The following is a 23,592-nucleotide window of genomic DNA, read 5'->3' as shown; positions in this document are numbered from 1 at the left end:
CACAAGGAGAAAATAAAACAAAATAGAAATAGATTTACTGTTTATTGTAACTTAATTTTAATAAACAGTTCAAATAAATTTGCAATGTTTTTTTATTTACACTTTTTGTAGAATCAGTCTCATATAGTTTACCTGAAAAAGAAACAAGCACATTGTTAATAATGATGATGATTAATGACTCATAAACACAGTTAATAGAAACGATTATTGTTATTAAAAAGGCATTAAAAAAACTCAATACTCAACTGTCATGAATTTGAAAAACAATTTAATTAAAAGTTGGATATGAAAAAGATAATATTAAAAACAGAATCAATTAATTATTCAAAAGGAACAGAGCAACACAAATGTATTCACTTATGATATTTTTTTAAATTCTACTTTTTTCGAACTTTTGTCAGTTTTGCTGCAAGGAAAAGCGTTTTACCGCCCGCCCTCTCACTGCTAAACATGCAGGAAAAGCCAGCCACCAAGCAAGCACTACGCACCACCACCACGCAGCACCACATAACTCCTAAAACCACTCGACGCACGTTTCGCCATTGGAGCATTTTCAGGAGATGCCTTACAATGCCCAATTGTTGGGCATTGGGCACTGAGGAGTTGTGTGGTGCTGCGTGGTAGTGATGCGTATTACTTGCTTGATGATTGGCTTTTCCTGCATGTTTAGCAGTGGGAGGGCGGGCGGTGCATATCGCATGCTGCATGTTGCACCATACAGATTTGTCTGGTTCAGCGGATTATAACAAATTAAGCTTTGGTCCCTTGTATATCATGGACTTCCGCAAAGTAACACCTGCTTCTATACAAAGAAGAGCTTACTAGTCACGTATCCTGATGGGAAGGCCGCGCGCCACCAGGCTGCTGGCGATCATCGTGAAGTTGGTAGCGGCGCGCGCGCGGCTCACGGCCAGCAGCAGGTCGCGCTCCGAGCTGAACTGACCCTTCTGTTCCACATTCGTGTCTGAAATTATACAAAATCACTGAAATTATACATAATCTCTGAAATTATACCATATGACTGAAATCATACAATCATTGAAATTATACAAAATCACTAGAATTATACAAAATCACTAAAATTATACAAAATTACTGTAAATACACAATATCATTGAAATTATAAAAAAATCATTGAAACTATATAAAATTATTGAAATTATGTAACATCACTACCAGACACTTGAGACTGTTAAAAAATATAACATTTAGAAAATTCCGGTCTTAGTCTGTTTAGGGTCTACTCCAAGACACCAGTCAATTCCGCAATTTTAATACACTTTAAAAATTTATTTCAAAATAAAACCGTAATACATGAAAAATATTTACCAATTAGTCCCTGACTCCATTTCGCCTTCCCAACATTCTTCCAATCCACGGATGCATCAGATGGCACGTAGAGGGACAGCAGTGTGCTCACTACCTTATCCACTTCCAAGTCAGTCACTTCCCAGAGCATGCCAATTACTATTGGACTGAAAATTAACATTATTAGTATTGTACTACAAATACTGGGGGCGGAAGAGCAAAATTTTTGCTTTTCTGAGCTTTTTTCTAATATCTTTTGTTTTAGGACAGATATGACTATAATTATAAAAAGTTACAACATTTAAATAAGGCCACGTTTGAGTTAGACAACGATCCAAACTCTGCGAAAATAGTTGTACAATTTCACAGTTGCGCGATAAAAAATGCCCCTTTCTGCCTTTATTCATATTACAAGTGATGTTAAAAACAGTCAAGGCGTAAATCTAAACCCAAGCCGCAGGCAAGGGTTTTAGTGCGTGTTCACGACAAAAGCGCAAAGGCATGCACCGTAGTGGACACATCAATTTTTGTATAAAACCGGTCAAGAGTTGTAATGTAACCTTTTATATCTACTTTAGGTGTATGTGCGATGATAGTACGACGTTACGAAGCTTGTGATTTCACGCACGCACTGAAAAACGCTGAGCGTAAAATACTAAGCTCGTCCTGCAACATCTATATACTCACCAAGAGGCGATGTGCAAGTGGTGGTGCGTCCCCGAGGGCGGCGCCCTGCCTGGCGCGCGGCCGAGGCGCACGGAGCCACAGCCTGACAGCAGGGCTGCGGTGCGCGACCCTGAAGCACCCTCCACCCCGGCGCCGTTCGCCGCACTCTTCGCGAAGTGACATCCGTCCCCGTGGCCACAGTATCTGAAACAAGTATCGTGCTTACTACCGGCACCGGCCGAGTTCGTAGTCTTAGTAGATTATGATCAAATAAAAAGAAAATATTTTGTCATTTTCCTTCCACATCTAAATAGTGCCCGTAGGGTACCAACGGTACTCTATTACTAAGCCTCCGCTGTCCGTCCATCTGTTTGTCAGCGGGCTGTATCTCGTGAACTTTAGTAGGAAGAGAGTTGAAATTTTCACAGAATGTGTATTTCTATTGCCGTTATAGCAACAAATAATATGAAAATTCGAAATAGACCCTATAAAAATTTAGAACTTTAAAAAACTTAAAAAGAGTTTTTTCTTGCACGCGCACACGGCCGATTTTTTATGTTCAATGTAAAGGAATTAAAAGAAAAACTAACAGGAATATATCGGAAGAAGAGAGATAATCCAGGAACTCCTCGGGCGTGGGCGGCTCGCCAATGTGACCGCTCCACGACTCGCACCAGTACTTCAAGAACGAGCTCATCCGCAGCTCCATACGCTCCAGGTCCTTTTCTAGAACATGAAGCATTCGGCTGGTTAAGGCTGAGATCTATAGAGCGCACTTTGACTTTGCTCGCTTCGCTTCGTACGTATCCGTGGAATTTCGACTACGTACGGGTGCAGACCTCGGCGACGCCTTGCGATACACTTACCCGGATTTATAACATATCGGCCGACATTGCACTCGGCAGCAAAGTATCCGTCGACGATTCTGTCCTGATGCTCCTTGTACAGGCTGTACAAGAAGTGGACGTTCTCTATACGCGACACGGGCTGCTGTGTCAATATGGGCAGAGTTTCCCACGGAAATGTATCTAACATCTGAAAATGAAATAGTATCCTTGAAATCTTAAAATTTTAGGTAATTTTACAAGGTGCAAACGTTACAGAATCGAAGATTAGGTATATGATAAAAAAGCGTTTCATTTTCGTCATATTGAAAATCGAATCTTTGAAAAGAGCAACCACCGAGTTTCTTGCCGGTTCTTCTCGGTAGAAAGATCATTCCGAATCAGTATGATTTATGAATCGTCAAATACATTTAGCATTTGACGAGGCAAAAGTATTATAAAATTGGTGGTCATTGTTTATTGCTTCAAATAATCGATAATTCTCATTAAATTTTATACAAGATTTACGATTTTTTCCTTTGTTAATTAAAAAAAGTTAAGAAATTCATCAAAAACAATTTCGCAGTCGGTAGGATTCGAACCTACGCTCCCAGAGGGAATCTGATTTCTAGTCAGACGCCTTAACCGCTCGGCCACGACTGCTGTTGGCGTGAAAGTCGAAATTAGCGAATGGACTACATCCAAGGAACCTCAATTTATGAAATGCAAAAGGAAAGTTTTCGCAAAATATGAGGACGCGGTTTACCTTCTGTTAGGTATTCTGAAGGTCACAAAGATATTATATAGATTTGAAGTTACGATAAGTGACGTGTTACTTATAATTCTTTTATGACGTCATATTTTCAAAAGTAGCTTATAAGATTTCATTTAAATTGCATCTTGCATCAATACTTATACTCCTAGATGATGCCTGTGACTTCGTCAGCGTGGATATAGGTTTTAAAATTTCAAGGAAACTTTGATTTTTTGGAATGAAAAGTATGCTTTTCAAGCAGTAACAACTAGTATAATGCCAAACGCAACTTCATCCACGTGGATGAGTGAGTTAGTGGTGGAGGTTTTTAAAAATCCCATGGAAACTATTTGTTTCAAAAACAGTCTAAGTCCATCCCCGGAAAGTAAGTCATCCCTGTACCAAATTCCATCAAAATTGGTAATTCAGATGGACCGTGAAAAGCAATCTGAAGGACAGTCAGACACACTTTCAGTTTAATTTTAATATTAGTATGGATTAAGATTAAGAAAATTTACCTCATCCACAATAAGAATAACAGGATGTCGTTTCGCCTTCTTCAACGCCGCCCATTCGTCGCCATCCTTTATCTGGTTTGCCGCTTCAGAGAATGCTCTTATTCCATCCAATATAGAGAAGTGGTGGATTTTCTCGAAGCAATCAGACAAACAATTGAAACACAATTCGTTCAAATGTCTAAACTCTCTACTGCAGCTTTCGCAGGTGGTCAAAACTTGTCTAACTTCATCAGGGTTACCTTGTTGCGTTAGAATCATCCTAATGCATGATTTGATTTGTTGTGAAGACAGGGATATACTGTTTTCTAGCAGGTTATAGAGGAGTATTTTTTGTTTTGATGTTAGCCTTATGATCCTGAAAAAAGTTTTTATTGTAAACTGAATGATACCCGCTACTTTATCCGCGTAAGTTTCCGTTTTTAGAGTTCCTTACCTAAATGGTAAAAACGGAGCCCTATTAATGTCATTCTGCTGCTTTTCTATCTGTCCGTCCGTCTGTTCGCGTGTCACAGGTTTGAAAAAACATTTACTAAACTTGACCAACTTCTGCTATCCTGATTTTTTCTTTCGATGCAACAAAATGATCTTTAGTTACATGAAACTGAAGCGACCGTCATTAAAAAAAATCGTCAATTTCATTTCACGAGGCAGTTATGAGATGCAGAGTATAATAAGTACCTAATAGACTATGAAATGCTCACCCCCAATCCGATATGACAGTATCAACATGTTTTATCACTTTATCTCTTAGTACTGCGTCTGCTAACTTTCCCGTTAAAAGGCTTGACCATCCACCAAGCCATTCCTTGTACATCACGTTTATTACACTCTGAAAAAATAAAATACAGGGTATAACCAGAACGCTAGCAAAAACGAAGATAGGTGATAGTTCTGATGGTTACCGATAAGATACCATAAAAAACTATGAAATAAAAACTAAAAAAATCCAGTATTTTTAAAAGTTCACAATATATTGCAAATAAAAGATCTGAATGACGCTAGAGGCCAACGAACGTTCCGTAAATAGGTCACTCGAAGTCAATGCAGCGCCGTAAGTACGGCATTGACCCTAGTTTTGCACGCTATACAATGCGGATTTGAAAAATACTAAATCACTGAAACTATGAAATGAGACAAAAGTTTATTGACTATGGATTGTGTTAGTTTTTGTTAGCGTTCTGGTTACACCCATAAAGGTAACAAATAAAACAAGTAGTTAATTTAAAAAGTTTTCAAAAACCCCAACTGCGGTTTGCTCTGCAACTTTTTAAGCTCATACATTAAAGCGCATACAATCCGCCATTTTTTTTGAATTGTGTATCCAGCGACGCTCGCGCCATCATGACGTATCATTTATCAAAATCGGTTGAGCCGTTGAGTAGTTACTAGCGGACATAGGAACGGACATACATACAGGTCAAGCATGTGCCTATAACTTTTGAGCAAATGAAAGACAAGAGGCTATTTCACCTCTCTTTCTCTTTTACTCAGTAGTCAATTCTAACTTTTCGGAGTGATGTGCTTTTATGAGTTATAAGCACACATTCGTCTCTGTTACGTCGTAGTTATAAAGGTAACTGGTGAATGTAAGACGCCATCTTCACAGACGAGAGAATCCACAGGATGACACTATCGCGTCGATAGCTTGTATTGAATTTTGTCACACGGCGAGACTGTTGCCGCGATTCTCTCGCCCGTGGAGATGGCGCCTAAGGGCCGGCGCACATATGGCGGAGTGCAGCGCAAAGCATGCCCGCGAAGTTTTCTAATCGCGTGACACATTACGCGAATTTGTACCAGAGAATGCGCGAGCACGCGCGGGACTGCGCGTGGATGCACAAGTATCCGCACGGATGCACAACTGATTTTAGATATTATTTCAATAAAGACAATGTCGATATTTTGACTGAAAAAAGCTCTGTGCTGCGCTCCGCCATATGTGCCCCGGCCCTAAGTGTGTATCCCTACTTTCATCCTTAGGTCGATGTCCTCGCGTCTACTCCAGTAGTTCTTTATCAGTGATTTCTTGTTCAAGAACTCTGCCTTCTCAATCGTGTTATAGTTTTCAGTCAGCAATGAATACAGCTCTTCAAACAGTGGCTTTTCCCCTACTGCAATTTAAAAGATATTCACATGTCGGCTGAAATCTATAGAGTTGAACATTGAATCTGCTATCAGTTAAAACGAGACAGATTTATGGCAACTATATAACGCTATCTCGTTTTAGCAGTGTCTTAAGCCTTAGCAAAGTCAAAGTGCGCTCTATAGATCTCAACCTTAGAATCACACCCAATAGTCAAGAACAAACTTGTCTGAATATACAAAGATCTATAGGCTTACTTATAAGGTTATAGCAGACCAGACACATTAGCCTGTCTGTCGCCTACACCTGTGTAATCAAAATTGAATCTCATTAGATTCCGTTAATGATCCATGATAGGCATCCTCAGGATAGGTTAGGACGTCCGCATCTTCGCCGGAAGGTCGGTGGTTTGATTCCAGGCAAGCACCTCTTAACTTTTCGGAATTACGTGCATTTTGAGCAATTAACGGTGCGCTTTAACGGTGAAGGAAAAAGTCGTGAGGAACCGGCATGTCTGAGTTCTCCATAATGTCTCAAAGATGTGTGAGTCTGTCAATCCGCACTTCGCTAGCATGGTGGACTATGGCCAAACCCTTCTCATACGTAAAGGAGACCCATGCTCTGTAGTGAGCCGGTGATGATGATGAGCCGGTTGATCATGATAGTGATGATGAGATAATGTTAAGGAACTTTTAAGAGCTTATAAATTGCAGGAGTATAAACGTCTTTTTGGAGTGGTATATTTGTATCTAGAAGGTACTATTAAGTATTCTGTGCGTAAGACACAGGCACTTTTTTGTTATTCATTATAGGCAAGCGCTTGACCACAATCACACCTGATGGAAAGTGATAATGTGGCTTAAGATGGGATGCGTTTACCCACAAGATGCCACCTTGTCATTTTTCCAAAAATCATGTCTTGAATCTGCAATATATTAAAAATACTTACCCTTTGTAACATTGGCCTGTACTTCCACAGTAATTGGACCAAAATTCATATAATCCAAATAGTTATTAGTCAATAGAGTGAGATAAATAGAACCTATCTCTGTTCTGAAGTCAGTAAAAGGCTTTAGGTTTTCATTTGGATTGTAGGGTGCAGTCAATTGTACTATTGTCCATTCTGAAATTAATATGATTGTTCCTTTTAATTATGTTTTATAAACTAAAAGCCTGTGAGGGCCAGGCCTTCATTATTTTATAATTGTACCTTTGGGGAACTCTCCTAAAACCTTAAGAAAATTATCCACATTATTCTCAGACCCAAATCTCATATACCTCTTATGAAAAGGTAGTTCATCAGAAATTTCATACTTGTCTAGATTTTTTGTAATTTCTTCGAAATCATTTGGTAATAATTTCAGCAGGCTCTCTTCATCTTTAGTTCTAAAATCAGATTAACAATTATTGAATCAAATACTTTGGTTTAAAAGATTAAATAATTATGAAAAATATACAAAATGATCTGGGAGATCTTAACTTAAAAGTTATTTCAGTATTCAGAGAAAAAAGTGTAAAAAATCAGCCAGATTGTAACATATTATTACACTCACATAGTCTTCGATGCAATTACATTTTTCACAGGTTCTATATATTTAGTGATTTTGCTCAATTTATTCCCTGAAAAACACAATTGTAAATATAAATTGCATTAAGTAAAAAACTAGTTTCACCTATCAGGCTTCACCAGGGAGGGCCTTGTTTATTCCATAGATAAATATGAATAATATTGATGTTAGATAGCAAGGATCCAGGTAAACCTTCTTTCTGAAATGTTAGTACCTACGGAAGTCAAACCTATCTTTAGATCTACTTTATACTAAGCTATTATACTTCAGGAATTCCATCCTCCAACTCAGAAACTATTCTCACTTGTTTTTTTTTAATTTATAGACTAGCGCTTGGTTGCAATCAAACCTGCTAGCAAGTGATGATGCAGGCTAAGATGGAGCATGCTTGCCTAGAAGTTGCTTCCGGAAAACAAGCATCAATCATTATTACAATCGCAATTATGGCATTTTATGAACAGAGGAATATCATATTCGAGTCTTGGCATGAAAATAGTTATGTATTCAACAACAACATTTAATAGTATTTGGTGCAGTTTAAATGTTAAAATATTATTAATTCGGTACCTCTATTTTTTATCTGCTCTTCTCTATAAACAGCCAGAGTTCTTACTGACGAAGATACAGATTCACTAAAGTGGAAGGCACACTCCTTTTCTAAACCGTCAGCTAAGCATTCTTCAGCAAAGAGTTTTTTGCCACCTAAAATTAAATGTCATGAGAAATAAGTTTGTTATCTCATAAGTCATATGAATCCTGTGATTTACTGTACTCTATTTGTTACTAACATCTTTACAAATAGGCAGCTACTACCTAGGTGCCTATTTTGAATGGAGCTATAAATTCAAACAGTTGCAATATTACTGATTTATTGTGGTTAAATAAAATGAAACGATACCTATACAAAACAGTTGTTAATGTATCTGGTAAACTACTCTGTTAATTCGTACGTATCATATATTGTATACATCATATTTGCTTAGAATCTGACAAAAAGTAACTTACACTCATAATTAATTCCGTTAGGGGTGTAAGGAATCTCTTTAATATACTTATTTAGTATTTGCTTGTATGCTGGTCCAGAGTATTGTATTTCATTTGTGAAAACATCGAAATCTTCCATATTTCCTATGTAATGTAATAATTATTGTTTAAAATATTGAAATCATAACTCAAAAATAAACTTTTAAATTTTTTAACCGTAAAATATGACCTTATGACATTTACACAATGTTGCCACTTATCAGTTTCTATTTTTTTTTCTCTCTCGTCTGGCTTTACACAGATTAGCCAATGTCAAGTTTGTAGTTATTTACAAGTTACGGAAAGACTTCGTCTGTATTGGTGTTAGCTGACTGGAAAACGCTCTAAGAGGGTGCGGTGCGTATGTCGGCGAGCGCCAGCACAGACGGGGTCCATAGGTACTTATACAGTTTAACTAACTTGTTACAAATAACTACCAACTTGACATTAGCTAATCTTTGTAAACAGACGAGAGAGAAAAAAAAAGTTACGCTGGAAAGGACTAATTCGTCTGTGTTGGCGTTTGCTGGTGCGCGTGCGGTGCCTTTTTGGAGTGTTAATATCGCTGGCCCACTACTGACAAATGGGTACAGGGCTCCTCCATCTAGAATGAGTAAGGTTTAGGTCACCGTAAAACTGTGGTTCAGGCGAAAGTCCACCAGCTGGCCAACAACCGGTGACCCCGCCGTACAAACGAAGGAAGCACAACTATCGACCCACTATCGACCAAATCTCTGTAATTACACGTCACGCACACAAACTCAACATAAATTCTACGAAACTGGTCACTTAACACCTTCCGATACGCATTTGACACAACGTAGTGATTATATTTTTTTGTTTGACACTTCAATGAAATAATTTAATTTTAAATCGTATCGTAATCGTGCTGTGCAAATTACACAACTTCAAATTGAAGTCTAGGGTTGTCAGAAAATAAATGGGGTAATTTTGCCTAAAAATGAGCAATTTTTTTTTCATTATATTTAGACAAATTTATATTTTATTTTTGATGACAATCATAATATAACTAAGCGAAAAAGGCTGTTTTGTTAATTAAAAGATTTTAAATTGATATTGAAATTTAACTAAAACAAAACTTATTACTAAATTGTAGTACATTTAATATACCAGTCTCCGTCATAATAGCTGCATGCCAAATTTATCATGAAGTACCTAGGTACCTACGTAATTGGTGTACGTACGTTGGACAGATAAAAACATACGTTTTTATCTGTCCAACGTACTTACCATGTTGTCTTCTATGTTTTTTGTAAATGTATATGTTTGTGTGTGCAATAAAAAAATAAATAAATAGGTAATCAAAATCTTACTACATTAATAATATTATTTAGTTATAGTTAGTCCATGATAGGTTGTTTTGGTAGGCACCCACCAAAACAACCTTAGCGACGAACGGAGGACTCGTCACGCGTGATGTGGTCAAAGATGGGACGCTATACGGATAGCTAGAATATTTATCTTTATTTAGGTATTTTTTAAGGTCATAAATGTCAGAAAACACAAGACAAATAAAATATGAACCCATTTTGAATAAATAACTTTGAATTTGGCTTAGAGAAAAAAAAAACCGCTACCCAAGAGCCGCTTTGTGTAATTTGGTAAGAGATCTACGATATAGGGATGTAAACTTGCCCGGTGTATAACACCAAAAGTAGTGAATAGTCTACTAACCCTGCGAGATACGCTAAATAAAATCGCTAACTGGTACATACTTGGATTATTATTAAATATTTTTAGTGAATATATTGCGTTTTTATATTTGACTTTTTAACTTTTTTATTTTTAACTGTCAGGATACGATTATATAGTAAACATGGTGATGGGCACCCTGTTAAGCAGAAATTTTCAATAAGGCCAGAGGCCCTATACTGTAATTAATCAAAATTATGTAAAAACAGAGTAGGTAAATTTTAATACGTTGCAATCGATAAATTATTATTTTCTAGCATCGAACATCCATCGATTTGTAACTATCATAATAAAGACTAATCTAATGAAATCTCATTTTTTAATAATCATCGTGAAAGGGAAAAATAGGGAAAAATAGGAAAATAGGCAAATTTTCATATGTGAATGGTATCATTCCACAACGCACACATACTCATCAACTGACAGTTCCCCTGCTTCATTTGACTTTTCGGAGCATACCATCCTGAGTATTTATTCATCCAAGCTGGCCAAGTGCAGATTGGCACTTGGCAGGCTTCACAGTTCACACTTTTGAGAACATTATGGCGAACTCTCAGGCATACAGGTTTCCTCACGATGTTTTCCTTACCGTAAAAGCAACTGATATTAATTAATTTATTGCTTAAATTGATAATGGACAGAGTATTGTGTTCTTTGATGTAGGTAGATAAGTAATTTGTAAGTTGTAGGTTCGATTTTCTTTTTTGGTTATAATTTATTATTGGGTAGTTAGTTATATAAGAATTACTACGAGACGCCGCGCCGCTAATGAATGGAAGATGTATACCTACCTAATAATAATAATATTGATTGAAATTCCTCAAGCCTTATGTAAGCCGCATGCTAATTTATTGTATACTGTGTGCCAACAACACTATAGGTAGATACCTAGGCTATAATATACTACTAGCATGAGCAAAAGGATGCAGTCAATGTGAAAGTATTAGTTGCAGTTTTAACATTGTCTGTAGCCGTTTATGACACATAAGTACCTACCTAAATCTCCAATTTATGCTCTATATTGTAATTTGTAGATAAGTTCCGAGGGAATTTTTCGAACTACCTCCAAATAAGCCAAAAGTTATCTTCCAGCAATTTCGAATAACTAGGTAATTAAAATTAGTAAATTAGTTAATTACTTATTCTTATTTTCACTGCTTTTTGCAGGACTTGAAAACTCGAACGTATTTTGTCAATCGTTTTTTAACCCCCGACCCAAAAAGAGGGGTGTTTTATGTTTGACGTGTGTATCTGTGTATTTGTGTATCTGTCTATGGCATCGTAGCTTCTAAACTAATAAGCCGATTTTAATTTAGTTTTTTTTTATAGGTGGCTTGATTGAGAGTGTTATTAGCTATAATCCAAGAAAATCGGTTCAGCCGTTTGAAAGTTATCAGCTAGTTATTACTGAAACCTTCACTTGTCGGGGGATGTTATAAATTTTTAATTTACACTTGTCTATGATCATCACTACATTTGGACAACGTATTTATTACAATTTATTTGGTAAGTTGGTAGGTGGGTAGGTATACCTACCTATAGCGGAAAATAGAATTTATTTACGTAGGTTTATAACAACTACCTTTTATGCAGACCCATATTTGGTATGGAATCAAGTTGACCTCATAATAGTAATATTTCTATTACTTAAGTAGGTAGATAAGTATCAGTTCACTACATAGTATAAAACAAAGTCGCTTCCCGCTGTCTTTCCCGCATCAAAATTTTTGTGCGGTTTTTAGGGTTCCGTACCTCAAAAGGAAAAACGGAACCCTTATGTTGTCTGTCTGTCTGTCCGTCCATCCGTCCGTCCGTTGACCTAGAAACATGAAATGTGGCAGGTAGGTAGGTCTTATAGCACAAGTAAAGGAATGAATCCGAGAACCGTGAATTTGTGGTTACATCACAGAAAAAAAATGTGTTTAAATTTATAAAGAAACTATAGTTAACAAGTGGTATCATATGAAAGAGTACCTGTACATTCCAAAATAGATTTTTATTTATTTTTATGCATAAGTTTTTGATTTATCGTGCAAAATGTCGGAAAAAATACCCGAGTACGGAACCCTCGGTGTGCGAGTCTGACTCACACTAGGCCGGTTTTTTAATAGATAGTGATTCAACAGCAAGGTTTATATGTAATACATGCATAACATACTAGAGAAACACTGATAATAATTTTAAAGATTTCTAATGTGATGCCGGAGTGTTGTAGGTATATGTCGCAGGTATATTATATTGCCAAAGCCGTGATATTACAATCTCACTACTTCTCACTAGTGATATTATAATTAAACGGTATATTATGAGTGAAGTTGGCAGTGGGAACGTCAAGCGTTCTGATTGGTCAATTCTTTTTCAACCATCGTTTTCAACATCGGAAACAGACCAATCAGAAGGGGCCTCATAATTTAACCAGTGAAATTGTCAAAATATCATTGCCTTACTACTTCTCACTAGTGATATTATAATTAAACGGTATATTATGAGTGAAGTTGGCAGTGGGAACGTCAAACGTTCTGATTGGTCAATTCTTTTTCAACCATCGTTTTCAACATCGGAAACAGACCAATCAGAAGGGGCCTCATAATTTAACCAGTGAAATTGTCAAAATATCATTGCCTTACTTATCCCCGTGATATTATAATGACTCTAAAACCATACAGTTGAATTGTAAGAAATGAAGTCGGTTGACAATCTACCGTTTGGATTGGATAGAATCAGGCGTTACTTTGCGGAAGTTCATGTTTAGCAAGAAACAGTTAAAAATTATTTTGCTATAATCCGCCAACAGATAAAATCTGTATGGTCAAACATGCAGTTACAAGCTAAGCACCGCTTACCTCCCCAACCAAGCAATAAAGCCAAGTTCCCAAGCAAGCACTGCCACCACCACTCACATGCACAATCTACCGTTTAATTATACTATCACTAGTGAGATTGTAATATCACGGCTTTGACAATATACCTGCGACATATTATACAAAGACATTCTGTAGTATATTAATTAGTATCAGCATTGCGCCCGTGCGAAGTCGGGGCGGGCCGCTGGTACACTTAACTATGTATATGTAATATACTATTGCCACAGCTATTTCCTAGCAATAGTTAAGTGAGTAGGTAGGTAGTACCTTATCTTTGTATTAATAAAGGTAAACCTCTCATTAAAATATACCTAATCCATAAATGACCTAATCGGATTAGTGGTGATTGAAGCCTGTTTAAGTGTATTAGGACTAGTGGGGTAGGTAACTTTCAGGTTACTCTAATTACATAAACGGTATTTACCTACCTGCATAATTCTTTTTAGGGTTTCGTACCTCAAAAGGAAAAACGAAACCCTTTTAGGATCACTTCGTTGTCTGTCTGTCTGTTGGTCCGTCCGTCGTTACTGTCAAGAAACCCTATAGGGTACTTCCCGTTGACCGGTTTCGCAATTTTTTGATAATAATATGTAGGTAGGTACTATTATTATTACCTATTTGAATTTCGAAATACATAATTTAGTAATTTTCTTGAAGTGTAGGCAAAACACTATCATAAAAATTATAAAAATAGATTTTACCAAAAAAGAAAACAAAATATTTGCTTAAAAACTTTTTTATTAGGTTGATTTAAACTTAAACAATGTGCAAATTAATAAACGGATAATTTGCTACAAAAATCAGTTGCCGAAAATCTAGACTTTTCACAAAAATGTTCTTATCTAACTTTTGTAAACATTCGATCAATAAGTAATAACAGATGATTATTCAGCTTATTTTGACTACAAATGCATCTTAAAAATTAAAAGTTTAAGTGGCACTGAAACAATCTTTTGCAAAATACAAGGGCAAAATCTTTCTTCAAAATTGTGCAATATTTAGGCACAAATACATTAACAATAAGAAAAAGTTGATTTTCTAAAAAGGATGCCAAAATTCATTTGAACTTCATTGAAAAAGGACGTTCTTAAGTAATATATTACATAAGTGTTTATGTACAAAAAATGGAAATAAAACTTGGTTCAAGGCAATACTGATGAGTAATACATAAAACGCTACTGAAGCTAATAAATATAAGCAACTAGTAAATGAAGCGTAATATAACCATATCACTTGATTTGTAACGTATTTACCTACTATTCATTATGTATATGTAAAACAAAAATAAACTATTCGAAAGTATTCAACATGCTTAGAATCCCCAACTCATGTGTAAAGCTATTGCTATTTTACATAGCCTTATATTTCATTTTTTTTTGTAAAATACTACCTACACAACAAATATTTTCATAAATAAATTTCATCTAAAGAATGTGTAGATATTATTCTAAATACGTATAAAAGCTACACGTCCAAATAATTAGTAAGTATATTATTTTACGAAGGCATCCGTTGGATATGACTCGAAGGCACGAAATTATTTTAAACGTTTTGCTATTGTACAAAAACATTAAATATTAGTTAGTTCATTTAACTCGATAAAGCTAGAATAAGTTATTTTCCAAGCACCACCTCGCGTTATATTATCTCTTTGACACTATACCTACGTAATAATAAACATTAATGAACCTACATCTAAACAATAGTTAAATATTTGAACAATAAAAACTTTTATTGTATAACTATTATTGCCATTTTCGATATAGTTTTCGAGATATTAGCTAAAACTACCGCCCACTTAACAGCGTGATAAAGATACTCGATCATTCAATTTGATTTCATTTAAAAAAAAAAATGTTGCATGTTAATTTGATTTTAGTAACAATGCAAAAAGATCGAGACAAAAAATCAAGGCCATAAATCTATCACATACAAGTTCGGATTGTTTCGGCAATAGCCAAATAAATAACTAACTATAAGTATATAAAGTAAATATTAACAGCAGATACTGACAATTCCAGATAATGGAATTAAGGGGCATGAGGCGGGTCTACCTGCGAAATTCAAAATTTGGTTTTTCGCAATTAATAAACTAATACGACATACGGCTTATGGCATTCTAATTCCGACAATGGCAGTATCATCTTCACAGGATTACATAAAACTCTTTACTTGACAGTGTTCAGTTTAAGAAATTAGTTAAAATAATGTGTTTGACATGAGTTACTCACAAATTAGTCGATACAATAGCCAATTCCTTAACTGGACTCTTTCAAGTAAAGATTTTTATATAAACCTGTGAGGATGATCCTGCCATTGGCGCAATTAAAATGCCATAACCAACTTAAAACCAAAAAACCAAAAACCAAATTAAATTTGAATTTCGCGGCCAGACCCGTCTCATGACTGTTAAGCAGCTATATTATGCGGTTTACCGTTGCATTTATTCGAATGTAAGCAGTACACGCGAGCTCCGCTTAAATGAGCAAACGGCGCGGTGTAGGCGTTTTACAATACACTCGATTAATGCATGTCCTCACTACATAATTAATTCAATCTTGAACAAATACACCGCTATCTGATACCTAGTAAACTAGACCATAAGCCCACTTTAGGATTGTATACTTTTAAACATGATTATAACTTAAAAACTATGTAAAAAAAAAATTGATCACATACAGGAGTAGTTTCGAAATTAAACTGTGGCACTCAGAAAAATGGAAGTAAAATTTTCGTTGTCTGAGCGTCATCAAGACATATTGTTGTTGATGCCTGCCCTCTTGCTCAGAGGAGAAGCATCAAGAATTCTTTCGTTGAGTTTATCTTCTTCCCTGAAGTGTATTCTCGTAATAACAATGTCTCCCGTGCTTAGGGTTTGGGATCCGACCTCCACTTTCTTGGTTTCATTGAGATCATTATATTTGACGTCGTCGAAAGTAGAATTATGGCATTTGCAACAACAATTTTTCCTGCCCGTATCTGCTATGTTCAAAATTTGGCTTAAATTTGACCAATCTTTGTTCTTAAGCAGAGGTAGGGTCTGTTCCATTGTCTGTGAGAATTTATCTTCGAGTTCCCCACTAAGAGGCGCCACAGCCGAAAGAATAGCTTCCAGACGGTTGATCTTCTCCACTTTGTCCATATTTGTGTCTGACAGTATCTCATCCATCATCTGCATAGATTCTGTGAGGCTGGGAGGCTGTGTGGAGTGTGGTGAGGATATGGAATCTGAAGGGTTTGATTCTAAGCTGGCCATCTCATTTTCTTTTTCATCCTCATCAGAGTCGCTGTCTTTATCTTGACCCATAGCTTCGAGCTTTTCAAGTTTCTTTGAAATTTTGTGACATCCTTTTAGCTTTTCTTTCTCATCTTCAGTTAATTCCAAATACCTCAGCAATCTTATTTCCCTGTTACTCAAAACAATATTCTTGGTGGACTCTGCCAGCTTTGATTTTAATTCACCCACTTCAGTGTTTATTTTTCTTTGTCTTTTTCGTAACTTTACTTCTGTAGGTTGAATATGCATAAAAACTTGTTCATTCGACAATTCTTCAAAAAGTTGTTGATTATCAGGTTTTATGTTACTTGACATGTAAGCGAAGATTGCTGGATTTACAAGAGAGAGTACATCAGAAGCTGCATAAATTATCATATCCTTTGACAATGGTCTCCGTGCCCAGTAACGCTGGTCTCTACGGTATACGTTTTTTAACTGTTCTTTCATAGGATTCATGGGAGCATTGTACAACTCACAAAGTGCATTAAGACTAAGATTCTTCACTTTGTAAACTGGTACACCTTGTTGTTGCAATTGTAAAACCGCATGAGCTGCCTGAGTGTCAAAAATATTTTTCAAAGTAATCTCAAATTGATTGTATAAATTGACCGAGTCATTCCTACAGTCGTGAATAATTTTAATAACATGTTCACACTCAAGGAGCTCCTTTATTTTCCCCTCCACTACCATGCCCGGGCAGGCCATGATGTCCAGAATATAAACTTCTCCATTCATGGTAGCAATTTGACACAGTGTCAGCACTCCTTTTAATCCCAAATTTATGCCTTCACAGTCAAAAGAAACAATACTTTTTGTGGTGCGTCTGTTATTCATGATGCTATCGATGACTGCACAACACTCTCTTATATTTGCTATGACAGTGGTGCTCTGTAACACCTTCTGCCTCCAGGCCTCACCCATCATATTGTTTCTTATACTTGCCATTCCATTAGTATCTTCCGAAGCACGAGCATTTAAGTGGTTGTTAACTCTATCCCGTACCATGTTTTCAGCTAAATTCTTTATAACAATAGAATTTATTCTTTGTTTAAGGGTTTGGTTAGCTATATTAGCTTGTTGAACACGCGGTGATTCTACAGGACTGAGAATCCTATGTGCAGGGCTCCTAACACCATCGGATGGAGTCGGACTCACCACTACGGGAGGAGCAGGGGAGACAGGTTTTTCTTCAACCACTTGCTTTGGTGGGTCAGTCTTAACTTTAGTTTTTGCATTTAAATACATTACAGGTATTTTTGGTTTGCTAATTAGTGTGACAAGATTGGACTGAACGTGGAAACTATCTGAAAATATTTTCAGAAAGGCGCTCAAGTCTGCCGGTGTCTTAAACATTTGATACCAGTATTCTTGAGGGAAGCGAGAAACGATCAAGTGGAACAGTTGGTCCACCATAACGGGACCTTTTGCTTCAATGCACTGTGCAACATAGTCTAGCAACTGTTGGGCAGTGTCTGTGTTTATATTAGCTACAGGCAAATTGTGAAAATGCTCTGAGTTACCATGAGCATTATCTCTTCTATAAGTCTCACTGACTAGAACAACATTATCTTCAATTATCTGAAAAGTTTCCGGGTGCTTCAGAAGGAAATCTTTAAACTCTTTGATACGCTGCCCGGAAATGTGTCGTACCTGTGGGGATGCTTGACTGCGGTGTCCTAAGAGGCTCTTGATAGGTACTTCGGTCCCCTCGCCGTACTGGATCATCTTGTTCGCGAAGTACTCCTTGGCCTCTTCTATGTAGTCGTTATTGGAGGAGGCGCCAGCGCCGCTCAGGTGCCTTTGATACGTGTTGATACCGACATAGTCCCCGTCTATGTCGAACAACGCGGGATACTGGGCCAGGAACTTCTTGAGGCCCGACTGCGACCCGCCTGCGATCTGACGCATCTCCTTGGTGAAACCCTTGGCACCAAACTGGCAGGAAAGATCGTGCAACGTTCTCGGCTCGCCTTTATCGAGCAGGCGCTCCACGAAGAACAACAGAGTGAGATTTCTAGCGAGCTCATATTCCATTGTATCCATTTTCCCGCAGTTGGTGCCAATGTGGTCTTAAACTAAAAATTAATACGTATATGTGTCACCCACAACACCATGAAATTCTTTAATTCTGATGCGAGAAGAGACAATAGAGTAAAGTGACGTGCTTAATCAAGTGTTACAACTTATTACTGTATAGTTAAAAATTCCAACGGTAAAGTAGGTACATTTTTTTGTGGAAATTAAGTAATTTCATAAGAAAACCATTAATTATTATTCTTTATTCACATAAATTCAAATTTTGTTTTCAATGACACAGTGCCTATATTTTAGCTTTTATTATATAAATTTTCACAATAATTATTATGTACGTAAGTAGGTACCTACGAGTACCTACTCTAGAATAATAATTTTAAAGGAAATCCAGTGTCTTTGTGTCTTTCTATCCTATCTTTTACATTACACAGCAGTTCAATTACGAAAAAGCTTCATCATTCATCAATCATTGTTACAATCTCAATCGGCAGAAAAATTTATAGTATTTTGCTTTGCAGCAATGCCATCCAACAAAGGTGACTGCGATCGTCACACAGAGCTGTGAAGTTCCGTGATCGAGAGGCGCGTATACCATAATTTTTATGGTTTTGTATTTTCCCTTGATTGATGGTACAGCGTTTTGTATGGCAATATTTTTATTATTTGTTGGTTATGCTTGGTTTTACTACAGAGAATAATAGTACGTCCATGGAGAATATAGACCACGCCAGACTATTGTGTGAAGAATTTGACGTTGATTTGATGGTATTTCATTACCTATATGATATGTCTGTAGTTATATTATGGTCTGTGGTTTGTAATATAAGACCAAAGACTAAAACACTAAAAGTGGGAGTAAATAATATTGTAGTCTTTGATCTGAAATCAGAGTAAATAATATTTAAATAAGTACATAATTTTATTACTTTATAAGAAAAAGAAAAACTTTTAAATAAAAAATATCATATACTAAACAAGTTAAAGGAATCATTTATTTGCAATCTACATTAACATAAAAGATCGACATAATGGTGAGTTTAAATAATAAAATTGAGTGTACATTTCAATCACAACTACTTAGCCAGCGACTTCCTTCGCATGGATTAAAAAATCGCTTGAGAATTCTTCTTTTGTGGAATAGTCTCCAGGATGTGTGATGTGATGAGATCTGATGTGATGTGATGTGATACCGGGCAGGGGCTTGGAATTTTATAATTTCTAAATCTTCTGTCTGATGTGGTGGGAGGCTTCAGCCTAGTGATTGCTAGTTACCACCTTACTGGCAAAGCTGTGCTGCCAAGCAATTTAGCGTTCCGATATGATACGCAAAACCCTAAGGGCTTAAGAAGAAGAAACTGCCATAACTCTTCCAGGTTAGCCAGCTTCCATCTTAGGCTGAGAACTATAGAGCGCACTTAGACTTTGCTCAGACTTAAGACACTATTAAAACAAGACAGCCTTATAGCGCTGGCATAAATCTGTCTTGTTTTAACTGAAACTTAAGTCTAAGCAAAGTCAAAGTGCGCTCTATAGATTTCAACCTTAGACTGCATCACTTACCACCAGATAAGATTGCAACCAATGGTTAATTTGTATCTGGATAAATTTAAAAAAACCGGCCAAGTGCGAGTCAGACTTGCGCACCGAGGGTTCCATACTGGGGTATTTTATTCGACATTTTGCACGAAAAATCAAAAACTATCATGCATAAAAATAAATAAAAATCTGTTTTAGAATGTAAAGCCCTTTCATATGATACCCCACAGTTATCTTACTTTGAAAATTGAAACACATTTAAATTTTTTTTAAATGATGTTACCACAAATTCACAGTTTTCAGATTTATTCCTTTACTTGTGGTACAAAACCTACCTACCTGCCAAATTTCATGATTCTAGGTCAACAGGAAGTACCCTATAGGTTTTCTTGACAGACCTGACGGACAGACGGACGGACGGACGGACGGACGGACGGACGGACGGACAGACGGACGGACGGACGGATGGATGGATAGATGGACAGACAGACAGACAGACAACAAAGTGATCGTATAAGGGTTCCGTTTTTCCTTTTGAGGTACGGAACCCTAAAAATTAAATTATTAATTTTTTACATTGTGTCATTTCCAGCTGGTACTAGTACTTGGTGACCTGCACATCCCACACCGCTGTAGCAGCCTGCCGCCCAAATTCAAGAAGCTACTTTTGCCGGGGCGGATCCAGCATATACTGTGCACTGGTAACCTTTGCACCAAGGAGTCATATGACTATTTGAAGACATTGGCTAGTGATGTCCATGTAGTGAGAGGAGATTTTGATGAGGTTTGTAATTTTTTTATGTACTTAAGTCAAAATCATAATATGGCATCCTTTACAAGCCCTTGATTATATCAAGATGTTTAATCACTAATTTGAAAAGCAGAATTGATAAAGAATACACAAGCAAGAAACTGTAGAATACAGTTCTAAGAATGGTGATAATTAAAGGAAGGGGATCACAACTCCAATAGATTTAACTACCTTCAAGGCGACAATGAGTAGGCATTTCCTAGACAAGCATGCTTCAATCTAGACTTGATTGTTTTCTCATTTATAATATTAATAAGAAAGCTCTTCTGTAGATACTAATACATTTACTCTACTTTACAGAACTCAACATATCCGGAACAAAAAGTCATAACAGTGGGTCAATTCCGCATTGGTTTGATCCATGGTCACCAAGTGGTACCCTGGGGTGATGAGGAATCTCTCGCGCTGGTGCAGAGGCAGTTAGATGTGGACATCCTTATATCTGGTCACACACACAGGTTTGAGGCGTATGAGCATGAGAACAAGTTCTATATCAACCCAGGCTCTGCTACGGGTGCATACAGTCCCTTGTACAGGTTAGTAACATTTATCATCATCATCTATCCATCGCTTGGTTCACTACAGAGCACGGGCTTCCTCTCAGAATGGAAGATTTCACACACCTTTCAGAAGATTATGGAGAACTCTCAGGCACGCAGGTTTCCTCACGATGTTTTCCTTCACAGTTAAAGCAAGTTATATTTAATTGCTTATAACGATGTTAAAGGTGCATGCCAAGGTTGAACCTCTGACTTACCGATTAGGAGGCCAAAGTAAAAAGTAGCCTATGTCACTCTCCATATCCTTGCAAAAAATCACATCCATCTAATAAAGATGTGTTGCGGCGTGATTGAAAGATTTCACATGGATAACATTAGAAGTGATACAGATACATGAGTTAGATAGATAGATAGATAGAAGTCTTTATTGCACACAAAAACATATGTAAAGGAACACAACACAGAAAGAAGAAAACAGAAAAAACAATTGTGTGCTAAGGCGGCCTTATTGCTTAGAACAAACTCTACCAGGCAACCATTGCTGAAAGGAGAAGCTAAAGTTATTAAAATTTGACAGAAAAATAGCTTACGTAAACTATTTTGAATCCTTTTGAAGAAAATATGAAAACCTTTGAGACTCTTTGAAATCCTTTTCATGAAGTCTGTAAATAAATTGAAGATATTTTAAGTGTAATTATTTTCTTTTCCAGGAACGCAACACCTTCATTTGTATTGATGGACATCCAGAGCTCAACAGTGGTGACGTATGTGTACAAACTGTTAGGGGATGAAGTCAAAGTGGAAAGGATCGAGTATAAGAAAGCGTAGCCAAATCTTTTATAAATATGGACTGTATCCTGAGGGTAGATACATACAGTGGAGTGCAGTTGTTTTTTAAAATAACTACTCAAAGGTAGCTTTATGTAAGATGGTTATGAACATAATATGATTGAAATTGGTACACTGAAAATAATACATGGACGTGGTCCAGAGGTGGTGTGACACCACTCTTATGCCAAAATAAATAAAGCGTTTGTCATCTAGATAACGTTGCATGATGTCTCAACCCATGGGTTGTTACCGGTTACATTGTTTTTAACAAAAACATTTGAAATTATTATGAAGAAAAGTGTGTAATGAAGGTGTTACTTCAATTTTTTTTCTTATATAGTTTACTAGTGGCACGGGTAGCTTATTACAATATTCGTTGGGATCTCTAATTTTTTTTTGACGTGACAACGTCTTATAATTCGATAGAGCCGGCTGCACGCACGAAAAAACATGACTCATGCGGCGTTACCTCGCTCTGAGGCGTTCCATGTAAGGCTTGAAGTGCAAGCGAGAGCGCGGAACGAGCGACAAAGAAGCACGGCCTTTGTTGTCACGTTCAACTATCGTCAGTAAACCGACTTTACAGACAACCAATTTTTTTTTTTAAATATAGCCTGTCACTTAGGAATAATACAACTTTCTACTGATGAAAGAATTTTTAAAATAGGAGAAATTACCCCCTATAAACAAACTTACAAACTTTACCGTTTTATAATATTAGTATAGCTTTAATAATGTCTTAAAATTTGCCGTAATAGCTCTGTCCTATAGATATTTTACAAAAGGCATAACTTTGAAAGATAATAAAGAGCTAAATCAATATCTGCCGTCTTAAAATTTGCCGTAATAGCTCTGTCCTATAGATATTTTACAAAAGGCATAACTTTGAAAGATAATAAAGAGCTAAATCAATATCTGGCTTAGTTTAAGTCTAGAACAACAGAAAAATTGATTTCGCAATGTATAGAAAAACGCGTAAGAAGGGCAACTTTAACACATTTTCAAACAGCTACAGTGACGTCTACTGCGACATTTTTGCCTCCTTGGTCCGTCTAAATATACTTTTAAGGAACATTATGATACGAGCCGTAAGTGAAGAATTTTTCAGTACTGGTACATTTGGCTTTAGATGATCTCAGCAGAGGAAGGGACGTGTATACCGTACATTCCTCTAGAGCGGGATTCGAAAAGTTGATTGACAAACTAATTGCACGCCGGCATACATACATCCCCGTCGTCGCGCTGCACTTCGTCCGACCAAATAAATCGATAAATCACCAAT

General features: G+C 36.7%; 4 protein-coding genes and 1 non-coding gene across 7 annotated transcripts in view; 1 reads left to right on the top strand and 4 right to left on the bottom strand.

Moving 5' to 3' along the window:
* Positions 1-28: 28 nt before the first annotated feature.
* Positions 29-22,910, bottom strand: LOC123871278 (separin). 3 transcript variants are annotated; one of them, XM_045914988.1, is made up of 14 exons: positions 8,727-8,938; positions 8,289-8,423; positions 7,707-7,773; positions 7,364-7,539; positions 7,103-7,276; positions 6,039-6,181; positions 4,772-4,899; positions 4,071-4,425; positions 2,841-3,009; positions 2,565-2,700; positions 1,996-2,178; positions 1,330-1,475; positions 823-964; positions 29-132 (listed from the first exon to the last, which is right to left on the bottom strand). In XM_045914988.1, coding segments are annotated over exons 1-14 (2,073 nt in total). In that variant the 5' UTR covers positions 8,845-8,938; the 3' UTR covers positions 29-131. The 3 variants fall into 3 exon arrangements, with proteins under 3 accessions (XP_045770944.1, XP_045770943.1, XP_045770942.1); XM_045914987.1 differs by lacking the exon at positions 29-132 and adding an exon at positions 22,899-22,910 and having other exon boundaries at positions 815-964; positions 8,727-8,892; XM_045914986.1 differs by lacking the exon at positions 29-132 and having other exon boundaries at positions 815-964.
* Trnas-aga lies at positions 3,380-3,461 on the bottom strand. Its single transcript has one exon. It is a non-coding gene; the product is annotated as a tRNA-Ser (tRNA).
* LOC123871276 (egalitarian protein homolog) lies at positions 14,042-18,779 on the bottom strand. Its single transcript, XM_045914983.1, has one exon. It carries the CDS (start codon positions 18,639-18,641, stop codon positions 16,071-16,073), a length of 2,571 nt encoding a protein of 856 aa, XP_045770939.1. The 5' UTR covers positions 18,642-18,779; the 3' UTR covers positions 14,042-16,070.
* On the top strand, positions 19,508-22,694 carry LOC123871310 (vacuolar protein sorting-associated protein 29). Its single transcript, XM_045915049.1, has 4 exons — positions 19,508-19,663; positions 20,761-20,952; positions 21,280-21,515; positions 22,190-22,694. Exons 1-4 carry the CDS (start codon positions 19,661-19,663, stop codon positions 22,305-22,307), a joined length of 549 nt encoding a protein of 182 aa, XP_045771005.1. The 5' UTR covers positions 19,508-19,660; the 3' UTR covers positions 22,308-22,694.
* Positions 21,026-23,592, bottom strand: part of LOC123871279 (nucleoporin 88) — a 31,392-nt gene continuing 28,825 nt past the window's right edge. Inside the window, exon 17 of the mRNA XM_045914990.1 lies at positions 21,026-21,036. The gene's annotated coding sequence lies outside the window, so the exon portion shown is untranslated. The remainder of the gene's footprint in view (positions 21,037-23,592) is intronic.

This window comes from Maniola jurtina, chromosome 13, assembly GCF_905333055.1.
Source record: "Maniola jurtina chromosome 13, ilManJurt1.1, whole genome shotgun sequence".
Lineage (NCBI taxonomy): Eukaryota > Metazoa > Arthropoda > Insecta > Lepidoptera > Nymphalidae > Maniola > Maniola jurtina.
Note: the sequence above shows the minus strand (reverse complement) of the source record. Positions and strands in the feature narration are given on the sequence as shown.

Bases quoted from the DNA above. Each gene is read 5' to 3' on its own strand.
- LOC123871278 (XM_045914987.1), bottom strand. From the start codon at position 8,844: ATGGAAGATTTCGATGTTTTCACAAATGAAATACAATACTCTGGACCA. The intron at 7,277-7,363 runs GTACAATTATAA...TATTAATTTCAG, and splicing joins TTTAGGAGAGTTCCCCAAAG to AATGGACAATAGTACAATTG. The intron at 4,426-4,771 runs GTGAGCATTTCA...AACTTTTTTCAG, and splicing joins ACTGTCATATCGGATTGGGG to GATCATAAGGCTAACATCAA.
- LOC123871310 (XM_045915049.1), top strand. The intron at 20,953-21,279 runs GTTTGTAATTTT...TCTACTTTACAG, and splicing joins TGAGAGGAGATTTTGATGAG to AACTCAACATATCCGGAACA. The intron at 21,516-22,189 runs GTTAGTAACATT...TTTCTTTTCCAG, and splicing joins GCATACAGTCCCTTGTACAG to GAACGCAACACCTTCATTTG.
- LOC123871276 (XM_045914983.1), bottom strand. From the start codon at position 18,641: ATGGATACAATGGAATATGAGCTCGCTAGAAATCTCACTCTGTTGTTC.